The following is a 16,736-nucleotide window of genomic DNA, read 5'->3' on the forward strand; positions in this document are numbered from 1 at the left end:
GTAGCTATTAGGTAGATTTCAGATTGTTTTGGGTGGGGGGGGGGCGAATGGCCCGGAGCATCCAGGACTGAAGGAGCAGCAAGGTTCATGCATTGCTTTGCATGTTACTTGTATGTGTTGTTTAGTAATACCACTCAGGGGCAAGAACTAGGTGTACTATTTTGTATATTACATAGGATTTCTCTGTTGCTGCTACACTGATCACAGTAAGGGAAATATTTGTAGGTCCTGGTACAAAATAAGAAAGAAGAATGACAAACTCCTTTGCCCTAGTTTATGAAATGCCATGAAAAATGTGTAGAGCCTGTATTTTAGTATGAAATATATTCCTTAGGGTGGTAATGTTGGAAGAATGGGGTTTTATAAAAGTTCTTTTTCAGCAAACATTCTTTATATTGTCACTTTATAGAGACGTAACTTTTTATATAGTCCTGTTCAGCTAAAGAGATAATTTATTAATCTCAACATTTAATATAACTTTTTCTAAAACAGAATATGGAGTCAAAAAAGTTAAGTCCACCGGTGATTGAGACACTCTCTACAGTTGATCTACGTGAAGATTCTTCCGGTGTAGTTGTGGGCAGTGAAAACATAGAAAATATTTCCAGCTCATCTACCTCAGAGATCATTCCTATCTCAAAGCTTGAGTAAGTCATTACAAAGAAAAAAAAAATCTCATTAGATAATGGTAGAAAAAATACTTTTTTTGGAAAGGGCATCTTGATACTCAAATTTGAAGTTTAGGCTATGTAGTCGACCTACGTTATAAGGCGTGTGTTTTGTGTTTTTAATTATTTTTTAATCTAATTAATGATCTTACAATATGAGTATTTGGCTGCCTTACTCATTGAAGCTGATTAGTTAGTTCCCAGCAGTGAGGTTTTAGGGGTTTCAGAGACATAATATCTGTTTGAATAATCTTTCCTATAATTATAAAAAATTCAAATGTCATGTATTTTATTTTCATTATCATTGCAGCATTGCATTCATAATTATGTCTGTGTGAATAGCTATGTTTTTCAAACTTGATAATAAATACTCTGAATATTTAGGCTCAAAGTTTCCTTCATTTAGGAAACCTATTTTGTCTCCTGGCTCCTAGCAACACTACGAAGAACAAAATAAAATTTTCCTTCTCTTAATAATATTTTAAGCATCTCCTTTATCAGTTGAGTTAATGTATATATAAAGCACAGAGGAAAGTATCTGGCATACAGTAAGAATAGATGTTAGTTAATGTCATTATTATCATCACTACTGGTTTTTGTTTTTTTTGGTTTTTTTTTTAACCACAGGCACTTTTTAAATACTTCTTCTCCTCAAGAATGTAAGGGCTGTACACAAGATGTTCTAGTTATCATGAAGGAGTTTGTCCTCATGAGGGACAGAGGAACACACGACTGCTTAGTATTTAAAAGTTGTAGATATTAAATACTCATTCTAGAAAGAATTTAAGGCTAAATACTATACATCTGGACAGTACCTTATTTTCCCATTACATTGAACATGATTCTTTCATGAAATGGAAGTGATGTAGGGAAAAATATTAGGGTGTATATTTAAAAAATGAAATTGTAAAAGCGCCTTAACTGTAGTGTAATAATAGATTATTTTTTGATACTATAGACAACAACTCTAACATAGTAGAAGTGAAACATTAGAGATGTGTTTAGCATAAATATTAGGTTGGTGCAAAAGTAACTGTAGTCTAAAAGATTAAAAATAACTGCAAGAACTGCAGTTGCTTTTGCACCAACCTAATAATTTAAAAATCTTATTTTTTGTAAGACCAAATATCAACCTAAAATATTTTGTTTTAAAATTTGGTAATTAGCTGTTTAGAGTCCAAGGGCACTCACAGATTAAGTGTCGGCAGTTAACTTGACATGATTTAAAATAAGTGAATTCTTGAAAACAGTCTGCAGAACTGTAAAGCATTCTTCTCTGGCTAAGATTATGTTTTGGAAATCACTAATACCATGTTTAGCTTATGCTACAGTATGTCAATTAAATTACCAGCTTTTTTTGTTTTTTGTTTTTTTTCTATTCTTAGTGAAATAGAAAATTCTGGTACTATTTCTATAGCCAAGCCACGTGAGACTGAGCAGCCCGAAACTGATTGTGACGTTGGCGAGGCTCCTGACACACATGCTGTAGTTGACCAGCCTTCCTTTGTCCGTCCACATGAAAGGTGGGTGTGGGCAGCTGATAACCCTGTGTGCTTCTGGAGTAGCAGCAATATCACACTTGAGTGGACTTAGGTGTATGCTGGATTCCACTTTATCACTGAGAGAAAGCTGATCCCTTTGTGCTCCTTTCTTGCTTTACTTTGTACACGATAATTATACGTTTAGATTGTATAAATTTGTTTTTCAGCTAAAATTTGTTTAAATATGTTTTTTGGTTTCAAATAGTCTTGTTGGCCAGCATATAGAAAATGTGTCATCTTCACATGGCAAAGGAAAGATAACAAAATCAGAATTTGAATCAAAAGTTTCAGCAAGTGATCAAGGTGGCGATGATCCAAAGTCTGCATTGAATGCTTCAGATAATTTAAAAAATGAGGTAGGTATATAACTTGCACTCCATTATACAATGCATTTTTCTTGTTAGCTAATGTTGTAATTTGCTAACCGTATTTGCAATAAAGTCAAGGGTTAAGTAGTTAATGATGAACGTGGAACTGAAGTGAGCTGTGCTCCCTGAGAGCAAGTGGTGATGTCCTGGTATTGTGGCCAGTATATACTGCTTATATGTAAAATTGTTCTTAGTGTGAACTCTCCTTGGTTATTATACAATTAAATGGCTTTCTGCCACCGTCACCTCTTTGATATCATGTACATAAAGTCCTTATTTAAGCAGGTTCTTAACTATATTGAGGAAACTATGAGGATTGAATGTAAGTATTACAAGTTCAACTCAATAATACAAGATTAAAGTTAGGCACTTCAACCAGAATTATTTCAAAGGGACATTTTACCGTTCGTTATTTATGTCAAAATACAACTAGACCAGCTTATATTGAAGAGCATAATTCTTACAATAAAGACAGGGCTTATGCTGGTACAGCAGTTTTATTTTCCTTTTTTCTTCTGAGTTCTACTTTGACTTCAAATAGAAGCCAGTACAGAATTTCCTGAAGGAACTGTTGACAGAAGTCTAGGCTCCCTTCAGATAAGAAATAAGGATGTAAAAGATGAACGCCATTCCATGAACTTAATAGAATCAAAACATGGAATGAAAGAGTAGTTCAAAGTACTGAGTACTACGTACACATTTGTTTCTTTTTGAGTATTCTGTTCCCCACCTTCTCTTTCACATATTTTCAGTGAGTCTGTACTCACAACTAACTAAACTTCGTTCTGGAGGTTTCTACTGTATCTGTGATGCTTCTTATAAACATGGGAGTTAAACATTTCGTAGTCCAATATCTTGAAGGAACGAATTTTCCCAGTGAAACCAAGTCAATCATATGTTATAGTTCGGTTGTCAAATACCACAGCCATAAATAAAATTAGACAAACCATTACAAAAATGTCTTCTTTGGAACAATTTAAGTTCCAAAGAATATTGCTATAGTCTTTGAAAGTTGAAATCTGTTTATTTCTTTCAGAGTTCTGATTATAAAAAATCAGAAGAAATTGACCCTACATCTGTAACAAGTCCCAAAGATCCAGAAGATATACCAACATTCGATGAATGGAAGAAAAAAGTTATGGAAGTAGAAAAAGAAAAAAGTAAGAAAGCACCGAGATTCTTTTTTGTAAAGGGACTGGTTTAAATATGTTTTTCTTATTTTAATTAGTAAAATAAAATAAAACTGAAAACTTTTTAAAGGTAAAACTTAACCAGGATGTTGTTAATTACCCATATGTAGTTTACCTGTATGTAATTATATACAGTTTCAATCTTAAAATTCACTCTTGTAAATTATTAAATGAGGATAAAATAAAATAAAGAAGGCAGAGCAGTGATTTTCATCTAATTTATAAGCAGAAAATTGGGGCTTGGAAAGTTCTGAGTCATAAAGTTTTAAACTGTAAATACAGTTGGACTAAAGTATTAACTCTTTGCTTTTGTAGAACAGTTCTGAGTTAAGATAGCAGGATAGAATTCATCCTTAATAGAATAAAATATGTATTTTACATTTTAAAAAGCTTTGATTCTCATGGATAAGCTTCATTTTGTGAGTTATATTACTTAAGACATAAATCAAGTAATGTGGGTTTTTGTAGCTAATTTGTTTATTGAGGATATTTTAAAGCAATGGAGGTGAAACATTTTGACTTTCTTAATGGGTTTTTAAAATATTTTCTTAAGCATTAAAACCTGTTCTCTAGAGAGCAGCCTATTGCTTTTGAGATCATTGTGTTGCTGGCACATTTTCTATCATAATCATCATATATGTGTTTATAATAAGGTTTGTCTGCAGGTCAGTCAATGCATACATCTTCTAATGGAGGTCTACATGCCACGAAAAAGGTCCAGAAAAATCGAAATAATTATGCCTCAGTAGAATGTGGTGCCAAAATTTTGGCAGCTAATCCAGAAGCCAAGGTACTTAAGTATAAAATATATAGAAAATATAGGAAATTAGGAAATTAGTGGCTTTATTAAACATGGGCAGTGATTTTCTGGGGGCTATATTTTCACATGTGCTTTTTTCCTAATTCACTAATAAATGTAGGATTATGCTTTTGAAGACGTTTTCTTGTATAAATTCTTAGTTATATTGATTGATACATTGTACCCCCACCTCTTTTTTTTTCTTTTGAAGACTTTATTTTTTTAGAGCAGTTTCAGGGTTCATAGCAAATTGAAAAGGTACAGAGATTTCCCATGTACCCTCTGCCCCTACACGTGCACAGCCTCCTCCATTATCAGTATGTCCCCAGCTAGAGCGATACATTTGTTACAGTTGACAAACTTCCATCGACACATTATCACACAAAATGCATAGTGTACATTAGAGTTTAATCATATTTTCTGTGGATTTGGACAAATGTATAAAAACATGTATCCATCATTATGGTATCATACAGGGTATTTTCACTGCCCTAAAAATCCTCTCTGCTCTGCCTGCTCATCCCTCCTTCCCCGCATGCTCTAGGAACCACTGATCTTTTTACTACCTAAATAGTTTTTCTTCTGAATGTCAGTCATATAGTTGGGATCCTACGCTAGGTAGCCTTTCAGATTGGCTTCTTTTACTTAGTAATATGCATTTAAGTTTTATCCATGTCTTTTCATGGCTTGTTAGCTCATTTCTTTTTAGTGCTGAATAATATTCCATTGTTTGAATGTATGAATATGTCACAATTTATCCATTTACCTACTTCAGGGCACGTACTCTGTTTTTAACTTTTAAGACCTGTGTGAAATTTTAAAAAGCAAATAGCTACTAGAAAATTATTTTTCCTTTATAGTAACAGACGTTTAATTTCAAATGTTTTGTTGCAAGGTCAATAGTGCTATAGCCATAACTGATAAATTTGAACCAAATGAGCATTTTTTCCCAAATGAGTGTTTCAGTCTTAGGTGTATTTTTAAGATCTAAAACTACAGAAATCCTAGAAAACTTAGGTTTGAAGTAAATATTTTTACTTAAGTAATTTATTCTCTTTCTCCTTTTAAAATAGAGCACATCTGCTATTCTTATAGAAAATATGGATCTTTATATGTTGAATCCTTGCAGCACTAAAATTTGGTAAGTAATATAAAATTTAATAAAGCACATTCTATATATGTACGTAGTATATTAAACATTTATGTTAGGGTTAGGTTGATATATTCATGTAGTCACTTAATAAGCATTTATGATTAATTGGTGCTGATACTGTACTTAGCTTAGGTCCTGGGATACAAAATTGAAGCACAATGTTTTTCCTTTTAAGGAGGTCAAAAAACCCAAACAATGATGGATCTAGTCAAACAATTATGACATAGTATAAAAAAGTACTGTTGAGAGGGTATATGAGGTGTGATCAAAAGATAACGGTGAATGTTTAAATAAAAAAAATTTATTATAGTAAAAGACACATTGCCATTAATCTTCAAAATACTCCTCCTCGCTTTGAACACATCGTTCTTGCCACTTTCTGAAGCAGTTCTGGACGTCCTCTTTCGTGAGTGTCTTTACTTCATCTTCCATCATGACAGTGCTCCGTGTCCCACATCGCTTCTGGTACAGCAATTTCTGTCAAATAAAAACATTACGGTGAGTCCTCATCTACCTTATTGACCGATCTGGCCCTGTGCAATTTTTGGCTCTTCTCCGAAGTCAAAATGACCATGAAAGGTAAACGTTTGAATTGATTCAGGACATCGAGGCAGCCACGACAGTGCAACTAACACGAAAGAGGACTCCAGAACTGCTTCAGAAAGTGGCAAGAGCGATGGGATAAGGGTGTTTGAAGTGAGGGGGAGTATTTTAAGGGGGATTAATGGCAATGAGTCTTTAACTGTAATACATTTTTTAAAATTTAAACATTCCCCATGTTTTTTGATCACACCTTATATTATAGGAACAGAGATGATATGTAACTGCAAGAGGGGGTGACAGATACACTTGGGAATTACAGCTCTTCCCTTACGGATAACTAAGGCTGCAAATCCTCCCCCTTCCTTTTTTTCAATGAGTCACCTAATGGATGTCTAGTGTATGCTGACTGTTAATGTAATGTTTGATATGAACTGTTATTTTGGTTGGTTTATCTAAATAATTGTCTTGTGTTCTTTTTGAAGGTTTGTCATTGAACTTTGTGAACCAATTCAAGTAAAGCAGTTTGATATTGCAAATTATGAATTATTTTCTTCTACTCCTAAAGATTTTCTGGTTTCTATCAGTGACAGGTAAATTCTAAAGCTGGTTTCTATAGAATTCATGGTGGATCTCCAGAATAATTTTTTTTTTTATTGGGGAAGGGGTACAGGACTTTATTGGGGAACAGTGTGTACTTCCAGGACTTTTTTCCAAGTCAAGTTGTTGTCCTTTCAGTCTTAGTTATGAAGGGTGTCATTCAGCTTCAAGTTGTTGTCCTTTCAGTCTTAGTTGTGGAGGGCGCAGCTCAGCTCCAGGTCCAGTTGCCATTGCTAGTTGCAGGGGGCGCAGCTCACCATCCCCTGTGGGAGTTGAACCGGCAACCTTGTGGTTGAGAGGATGCGCTCCAACCAAGTGAGCCATCTGGGAGCTCAGTGGCAGCTCAGCTCAAGGTGCTGTGTTCAACCTTAGTTGCAGGGGGCGCTGCCCACTATACCTTGCGGGACTTGAGGAATTGAACTGGCAACCTTGTGGTTGTGAGCCCACTGGCCCATGTGGGAATCGAATCGGCAGCCTTTGGAGATAGGAGCATGGAGCTCTAACCACCTGAGCCACCGGGCTGGCCCCTAAAAATTTTTAAATGGGTCACTTTTTAAAATTTTAATCATTTCAATTTTTATGTTAATGCATCAGTTGGTAAGAACAGTAGTAATACCACTATAGTGTTGCCACTTATTAATCAGGTTACTTTTGTTAATTCATGCAGTGCTTATAACAGCCATATGCTACTCCCTTGTAAGATGAGCAAACAGACAGCGAGAGGTTAAGTAGCTCACCCAGGTCACGTGACTTGAGCGTTGGAGAAACAAGATTCAAACGTAGATCTGTGTGACTTTGAAGTCCTTACTTTTAATTCTCATGCACCATGCTTCCAAACATTTCTTTTAAAAGTTATTTAAAAAACATACATGCCTACGTGAATACTTGATTTTATATCATGAGGTGTATTTTTGTTAAAGTATGTTTTGAAACCTTGTGGGCATGTGTGATTATAATACTAAACATAATTGTAAGGAATGTGATAAAGAACCACAATCCTGTCAACCAAAGATAACTATTATTAGCATTTTAGTCTGTTCCTACCAGTCTTTTCTATGTATTTAGTAATCCTAAAAAAAAAAAAAAAAATCACTTTTTACTGCTTACATGGTGAGATACTCGTGTGTCTTTTAAACACAGGCTTTTAAATGAGTACTAATATTTTTCTCCCCAATGGAGGAGCTTATTCATTCTGTAAATACTTTTTGATTGCCAACGATATGCTATGTAGGATGCGGTTACTTATTTAACCATTCTTCTATCATTGGTTATGAAGGGTTTTCCCTGGTGTTTCTTCCCCCACCGTACACTTAGCATTGCATGCACACAGTTTTTGGAATAAAGTCTCAAGACCGTTTGAGAACTCCATCCATTTTTCTTTCACTGGCTTTGCTCAGATCACTTCCTTTTCTCTCAGCTGTGATTTCCTTATATGTCAAATGGCCATATCGGCTCTGACAAAGTATGTGCATGTTTTTTTCATGTGGTAAGAGAGCTCTCATTACTTTGAGGAATTCTATAAATTCTATGGTAAAAATAAGCTTAGGTTTTTATATGAGATTTCCCTTTAAAGGGGTACAGCTGTGTAAGATTGTGAAATTCAAATATGATTTTAAAGGGTTTTTCAGTTTCCCTGTCCACCAGCACTTTTATTTGTACTTTAAGTCATCACAGGAAGGTGTAGTACCTCCTTCTTCCAAAGTATCTGTAGGCTATGTTCTGTTTTAAAACTCCAGTTTATTTGGAAGCCCTCTCAAGAAGGGGTCCCAGTCCCACTTTTGTCTTGTTGTCTTCCCTTCTGTTTGATAATAGTGTGATTTCTTTTCACGTTACCCTTTCCCTATAAAAAGGAATTTGTAAGAGTTTTAGTTGTAAAATAAAGTGTATTTAATTCCACTCAATATTTAACTCATTAAAACTGTTAAGTCAGTATGCTTACTTGGACTGGAAAAAAATACACAGAATGTATTTTGAAGATGTGATGGGACTGCTCACTATGTGTTTCATGATTTTTTAAAAAGAATATTTACATTTTATATTTTCTAGATATCCCACAAATAAGTGGATTAAGCTGGGTACTTTTCATGGTAGAGATGAGAGGAATGTCCAGAGTTTCCCTTTAGATGAACAGATGTATGCAAAATATGTGAAGGTAATGTTTACACTACGGACTCATATTCCAGAATGAAAACATACCGCTTAGTCATACTTTATACTTCATCCCACCTGGTTAGGAATCAGAAAAATTAAGAAGGAATTTACTGAAATGTACCATTTAATAAAATAATTTTTACTTGGATATATTGTTTTATGAGACAAATACTAATATATTTCTTTTTGTATAACTGGCAACCTGGGCCAGTTTTTTTAATATTTGTGGCTCTGATGAAATTTTAGATTATAACTTTAATTTTTTTGAGTCTTTATATATTAATATAACCTCATCTTCATAGTGTTATATTTCTCTCCATTTCAAAACCTAAATCATTGTGAGTCACTGAAGTCTTTAAAGAAGGTCTGATTTCTTAATTGAGTCTGATTCTTAGGTCATTTCAATTTTAACATCCAAATATTTGTTATTATCATAGATTTTGCCTTTTCTTTTATGGTCAAGTAAAATGTTCTGTGTCCAAATACTGATTTCAAATAAAGTCAACTTTTAAATGTTTTTATTCAGTATTCCTGCTGTTTTCTCCACCAATAAGTCAAGTAGAATTATCACTCTTGTATTAGATTTAGACAGAATATGGGAATTTTCTATTCCTTTCCTCCCTCTTTCTTTTTAAGAAAATCATAGCCATACCACTGTGCTAGTAATATGATCTTTTGGAATGACAGCAGCTCTTTTTTCTCTCTTCTTTCTTAAATGTGAAAACTTATAGCTACTAATTGTCTTCTGGGATTTTACTGTCTGTGTCTTGTTAAGCATGTATTAAATTGGCTTTTATAAATGGGTAAACTTGTAGTATCTTCCTAGTACAAACATGCTAAATTCTGTTTTTAAAATAGTTGATATTCTCTCTTAAGGCCTCAACAGTGGTCAGAAAAATGAAGGTACATTTTCAGTTCTTTAAAATGAATACTGAGATAATTGTTTAACGGCCTTTTTATATAGCACATTTTCTACACTGTTAAGGAAAAACATGTTAAAAATTATTTGGCAAGTGATACAATTGTATTTACTTTCACAATTCAGACAACTCTCATGTTATGAAATAGTTCCAAGAATCCTTCTCTATACCATCTACTTTGTCAATGGAAGAACATTTTACTGATGGCCTAAAAATATACCAGAAAAACTCCCTACCTCATCCCTTTCATGGTGGGAGACTAGAGCATTTTGACAGTTTTCTAAAAAGCCCTTTCTGGTAGAATTAAGTCTAAAAGCAAAAATCATTTATTTCTGATTCTTATTTTATATTAATAAATGTTATATAAGTTTATGTGGATTTTTCTTATCCCAAAAGAACTAAACGCAAATCTACAATCTAGTTTTTCATATTTTATATTTTAAAAGTGGATTGATATATATCTTCTAGTTCTCTTAAGTTATACTTGAAATAACATAGCATACCAAAGATTCATGCTTTCCCCAAAACAATTTGTATACAATATTGTACAAGAATAAATATAATTTCATATTATGCTAGTTAATCTTTTTATCAATGTGTATGTACATAGATACATAATGTCTATATATGTACTAGTATATACATTCAGATAGATAATATGATACATATCAATAATATTTAAAGTAATATGGCAGGTTATTTCTAGAGACGGTTAATTTTAGAAAGCTTTCTTAAGTAACATAAATAAAACAGCAGCAATGAATTTTAGGTTCTTTAACTTAATAACCTTAACGTTTATTTCATTACAGTTAGTTAGATTGACCTTGCTAGTTGTGATGGTAAAAATTTAAATCATTGATTTGATTTCTACATAGAATTAAGGGTACTACAATTTTATCCATCAAAGCATATTGCTTTCTATACTTTAATTATGCAATATAATTTACAAATATTAAGTGTTGCTTACGGCATGTTATCCAGACTTTGGAACTGATTTCTTTTTCTTTTCCTTTCTCTTGCTTCAGATGTTCATCAAGTACATAAAGGTTAGCAACCTTCTCTTTTGCAATATTGGATAACAGGGTTTGGCGTATTACTTACTGCATGGCAAAAAAGCAAAACTTTACAAGTACTGATTTTGGGGGAAATGACGACTTTATTTTTCGAAATGTTATCATGAAAACCTGAGTATCTGTTCGGTAATCTCACAGGCATGGTGCTAGCTTCCCATTTCATGTGCTTTTATTCTTTAGGTGGAGCTGGTATCCCATTTTGGATCAGAGCACTTCTGTCCATTAAGCCTTATAAGGTAATACAGAACAAAACACAATTACTGAGTGGTTTTTTAAAAAGGCGGTAACACAAAAACCCCAATATATTTAAAGTGAAGAAGTAATTGTCTGTCATGTGAAGTTCATGCCATACAAATATAAGCTGTTAAGCCTTTCTTGCTCTTGAATACATTTTAGCAAAATGTCAAAAATTCCCTCTGTTAAGTAAAAATAACCATCATTTGATGTGTTTGGTTTCGTTTGCTTACGATTTTGCTGTCACGATAATACATATGGAAACATTTTAGACTGGTATCAAGACTTGGTCATCATATTTTTAAATGCCTTAAATAGATGAATTTTACATTGTAGTAGAAAACAGCGGATGATTGCAATCCAAAGCTAATGGCCCTCAAAACATGACCAAAGTTAATGTATTTTGTTATTTATTGTGAAGAGATGAGTCTTAACATTTCTGTTTCATTTTGAAGTCTTGAGTGAACTTGTCGTTAATAGGGTCTTCGGTACCAGCATGGTAGAAGAGTATGAGGAGATTGCTGAGTCCCAGTATCAGTCAGAACGTCAAGAACTATTTGATGAGGACTACGGTAAGTGACTTTAAAACAGGTGACAATTATGTGTAGCTTTTTTTGCTTTCATAAATTGAATAGTAATGGGTAAGTATAGGCCACTTGAAAAATTAATATGATGGTTGTCTTTAGACTTTTTCGTTTTCTTGCCTTTAATCCTGATAACTAATTTTTTTCTTAAAGCTATTTTCTAAAATGATTTTGTGCTTTGTGAATTGAGTTGTTTTCCAAGCTTAACAGTTATTTGTAACTGGAACTCCCTTCCATGACATCAGTGCTGTAAATTTGATTATGTCCCTATGCCAGTCCTCAAACCCATTAAACTCATAAAGTAATCGAAATCGTAGAAATGAGCATTAATTCCTTGGATTTGCTTTGAACTTAAGAGCAAGCACATAGAGGCCTGAGCCTTTGAGACCTGCCTGTGAGCCTGAAGGGGTAGGAGATTTTATGACACTCTGTTGCTACTTTATCAAGTCCTAGTTTTAAGATGTCTTAAATCATAGTCTGAACAATCAATCTAAATTTTCCCCTCACTAGTTTTCACATAAATGAAAACATTTACAAGGGGTTGGTAAAGTACATTGGAAGCTTGGATAAAAGTCCTATACATGTGATTAAAATTTTGATAAACAGTAGAATTACTTTCTTTGATTCACATCTGTTTTGATAAATGGCTTCCAAATCTCATTTTCTTTCTGCGAACATATTTTAGATATATTAATATAATGAATATTTATTATAAAATTTGTCTTAAATGCTGACTTGGACAGGATATAATCTGAGCTTTTAATCATATTATTGGAGATGGTTCTCAGTATAAGTATCTTCACTTTTTCTTTAAACAGATTATCCACTGGATTATAGTACTGGGGAGGATAAATCCTCAAAAAATCTTCTTGGTTCTGCTACAAGTGAGTATTTTAGTGTTTTCCTAGTCACTGTTCAAGTGTTTCTCCACTTTTTGCCCCTGACGTAGATGGACATTTTGTTGTGTCAGCACTCGTCCCAGTGTTCAACTTGGAGTTGAAATTAGATACTGGCTTTTGAGAAGTATTTCTATGGAAACAAAATAGGAGGGGTGGATGAAAGAGGAAGAAAGAAGAGAGGAGAAAACCCAAGCATACATAAATTGGGTCTTCTATTCTGCTTAAGTGCTCATAATATTAGGCAAATTCCTTAGAGTGAAGACAGGGCTACTAATGTACTTGGGGAAAGAATTATTAAAGAGGCCCTGGACCTTACGAGGAAGAGCCACGTGAGCCTGTCGTACTGGAGGGAAAGGGCGTTTTCAGAGGTGGCCTGCGTCCGCGAAGTCCTAGCAAACTGAGGATTCCTTAATCGGGCTTTGATTAGGTTCCTATTACAAACTATAAAGGCTATTTTTATCCATAAAAAGAATGATTCCCAAGCGTTAAATAACAATAATAGTAATAATAATACACTCTTGGTAAGCCAAAGAAACAATGACTAAGATACTAGTGGTTTCGTTTCTTGTCGTTCCAGCCTAGTATCCAAACCTAGTGGTAGGCTAGCTAAGGAGACTCCTGGGAAAGACCGTTACCAACTGACACTTCGTTTTTTACTGTTAGAATGTGGGTGTGTATATTTTAATGGCTGTTGTTTTTGCTTATTCTGAAGAATATAAAACTTCAGATTATATTAGTAATTGAAGTTAGGATAAGTAAGTCTTAGTAAAATAGATTAGCTGTTTGTGCATTTCCCTTGTCGATTCTAGTGGCCTGCATTGTATGAATTCCATTTTCACAGCACATTGTCTTTATAGCTTTTTTTTAGATACTCAACCAGTGGAGCGTCTGCTTAGGTATATGTACCTAAGCTACACAGTATGTGGAGTTAATAGTCACATCTCTTTATCTTTTCTTTTTCCCTCTGTTTCCTCCTCCTCCTCTTCCTCTCTGTAGAAGACTATAGACTTGGATGGATTTTTTAAGGAACATAAAGAAGTGTTTAAAAAACCTGCATGGGGAGAATCCTTTTGTGTGATATTTAACTGTTACATATTAGCTCAATATATTTTGTTTTACTCTATTCAAGTCAACTGCTTTTTGGATGTTAGTGAGTACTTTTAAGTAGGATCCTTAGCTATCTAATTGATGCTGGCATTAAAAATAGGTGCTTTACTCACTGCTGTGGGATGTATTTTTTTAGGAGTGAAAAAATGATGCTACGTTGCCTATCTGGATACTAATATTGTTGGTGTCCTTAAATTTGTATTTTAAAATGTTATGTTACCTAATAGTCATCAAAGCTCAGGGGCGCTGAATTAGCATCATTATTTAATGGGGTGAGAAAATAGTCTCAGACTAAAAGATCTCTAGCTCCTGATGGTTACTGGGAAGGGGCAGGGGCACCTTAGGGAAGTAGCACCTTGCCATAGTTTTAGGGAAAAGAAGACCCTGTTTAGTTTCTTTTTCTTATCTTAGTTTCTTTTTCTATCTCCTTGTGGGATTAATGCCTAGACACCACTAAAACCTAGCTATATTTTAGTGGAGGACATTTCCTTATTTATCATTACTTCTCTGTCCAGTGTATTATGTGAACTAATTAGACATAGAATCTTCTTTAGATCCTACTTTGTGGATCTTTCTCTTTGAAGGTGTGTTTCTTGGTGACCCATCATTTCTCTTTGAAGGTGTGTTTCTTGGTGACCCATCATTTATTTTTCTTTATATGGTTCTCGAAGGGCAGTCCGTTTACTTTCCAGTGTTCTAGGTGTTGACAGAATTTGTATTGTGAGACTAGATGGATAGGAGCCTGTCAGCTGAGCCTGAGCACGGACAATGGGGTTGTCAAAGGTCTCCACTGTTGTAGTTTCAGAACGAGCGATGCAGGAGGAGCGGAGTGAGAAGACTGCTGTCATAGAGCTCGCTGGTGTGACCTAACACTGCTGCCTTCTGGGCCTGTGTCCTTCTAGTTTTCTCTGAAAAGTCGGGGACTGTTTCTGAGCCTGATCTAGCTATGGCCTCCAAGGTGGTGTCGCTTTAAGGAGGAAATGACAGAGTGGAATCAGGCCAAGGAGCTGGTCTCTGGCACTAGAATGTCCGAGTTTGACTAGAATCATCACCACGTTCTCAATTAGCTCAAAATGGGCCAATTCTGAACCTAATTTGTTTCTAATATTTACATAGTATTTCCTAAACAATTCTGTGGCTTTAATTTTAATAGAAACTCCTTTTTCTTTTTGCTATTGAGCTATTAGTAGCTATAGGAAATACATGTCCCCAGAGTATGTGGCTTCTGATGGGACGTGGTTATCCCAGAGCATGCATCCCGCATATTGAGACATTCTTGATATTATATAATTTACTTCACTGCCAGAAAGGGAGCAATTACTTAGAGCAGCGTTCTTGGCTTTGTGTGTATGTCAGTTCTGGCAATTGTTCTGCCTGATTCTTCTGTTTACATTCTTGAACCAGAACTTTTAAACATTTCACATCAACGAGAATTCTTCACATCACTCTGCTTTCCATGTGCTTTGTCACGTGGATTTTTCCAGACCTCTCTCTATTTTGATATTCTTGCAAATCTGCCTTTACCCCTAAATATGGTCTGCATTTTGTTAGAACTGCAGATCTGCTAAAGGCTCAGTTTCTGTGTATATGTTTAAGGCAAAATATAGTTTTTATTTCAAGTCAAAGTACTTTTAATGAATGTATATATTTTAAGGTCCTCCAAGGAAAAGAGTGAGTGAGGATGGGCATGCTGCAGACATAGCAGAATACACAGGAAGAAGTAGTTTTTTTCTTGGTTTGTCTTGTTCTGTTGTCGCATATGTAGTTTGTTTTCTGTGTCATAAAGAGCCATTGGTGTTCTGGAGACTGAGTATAACATGTTGCTATTTAGTCCTTAAGGAACGAGATGGGATGAATAGTTGCCCGACTCAAAGATGCGGGGGTTGGGAGAAACTGGGGACAGATACCCAGTTTGGCACTATATTCCAAGTTGTTACATTTGCCTGTGCTGAAGGCTTGCTAGTGGGCAGATTGTCATCGTGACCAGCTGTCGTGTGTTTGGAAGCAAATTGAGAATGGGCAGAATAGAATACTCACGAAGCTACTTTCTCTCAAAATACAAAAAATAAAATAAAATAAAAAGATTACATTTGGCATTGTTCTGTGAACATAGCAAAATTATTTATAGGTTAGGTGGGCTTAGAAAGTAGAAATTTGCCAAATTTTGCTTCTGTTACTAAGTGGACCCTGAAATGATGATAAATAATATTTTTAAATGTTGGATAGTGTAAATCTTCCTTATTGTATGTGTTAGTATTAAAATTTAGGTTAAAAAATAATACTCTAAAGCTACTTTCTTTATGCAGATTAGATGTGTTCTTTTCTTGAATTCTTTAATAATAAATGCCTAAAATCTGAAATGTGAGGTAAGATCTCCCTTTGAAGCACAAGAGATTTAGAGTATAGACTTGATTCCAAAATTTGGGTTCCCTGGAGGAGTCAGCTTTGATCGAACTTTAGCCAGCAGGCTAAGTAGAAGATCAGATACTATTATTGCAATATTGGTTGACATTAAAGGGGATTTATGACAAAATAATAGAGCTTCCATTGCTACTTTATCCGGGTTTATGAGGAAATAGAGTTTCCATTCCTGTTTTTATCTCAGGCTGAAGATCTTCTTAGCGCTAAGAACCAAAGCTGCGTCTCTATTCCAATTTGCCAAGTCAACTGGCAAGGTTGGCCTATAATCCTAGACATTTGAAAAGCAAATGTAAAGCTTTTCTGTGTTATACTAATGATTGGAAACAAAGTACTGCTGCTTTGTTGTCTTTCAGATTATAGATTCATAGTTATGTAAAGAACAACATTAATAACTGTCTACTGGTCATCACTTCTAAAAGAGTCTAAAATGTCCTACTGCTTTCTCCTACCGTAAAGCACATATTTGCAGGATCAGCTCCAGGTGACAG

General features: G+C 34.6%; 1 protein-coding gene across 7 annotated transcripts in view; it reads left to right on the forward strand.

The window, feature by feature from the left end:
- SUCO (SUN domain containing ossification factor) overlaps nt 1–16,736 on the forward strand; it is a 60,283-nt gene that overhangs the window by 19,559 nt on the left and 23,988 nt on the right. For 4 of the 7 annotated variants that reach the window (XR_012492812.2, XM_019722738.3, XM_019719940.3 and 1 more), the window contains exons 4-15: nt 493–647; nt 2,054–2,191; nt 2,415–2,565; nt 3,614–3,737; nt 4,421–4,557; nt 5,640–5,707; nt 6,745–6,852; nt 8,906–9,011; nt 10,956–10,976; nt 11,184–11,239; nt 11,718–11,809; nt 12,640–12,705. Coding sequence is in view for 6 of the 7 variants with exons in the window: in XM_019722738.3 (XP_019578297.3) it covers nt 493–647; nt 2,054–2,191; nt 2,415–2,565; nt 3,614–3,737; nt 4,421–4,557; nt 5,640–5,707; nt 6,745–6,852; nt 8,906–9,011; nt 10,956–10,976; nt 11,184–11,239; nt 11,718–11,809; nt 12,640–12,705 (1,222 nt within the window). In the remaining variant the exon portion in view is untranslated. The remainder of the gene's footprint in view (nt 1–492; nt 648–2,053; nt 2,192–2,414; nt 2,566–3,613; nt 3,738–4,420; nt 4,558–5,639; nt 5,708–6,744; nt 6,853–8,905; nt 9,012–10,955; nt 10,977–11,183; nt 11,240–11,717; nt 11,810–12,639; nt 12,706–16,736) is intronic. The other 3 variants (XM_019720543.3, XM_019721270.3, XM_019723671.3) reach the window with 3 other exon arrangements.

Source organism: Rhinolophus sinicus, chromosome 11, assembly GCF_057876585.1.
Source record: "Rhinolophus sinicus isolate RSI-liver-muscle chromosome 11, RSI-T2T, whole genome shotgun sequence".
In the NCBI taxonomy this organism is placed as follows: Eukaryota; Metazoa; Chordata; class Mammalia; order Chiroptera; family Rhinolophidae; genus Rhinolophus; species Rhinolophus sinicus.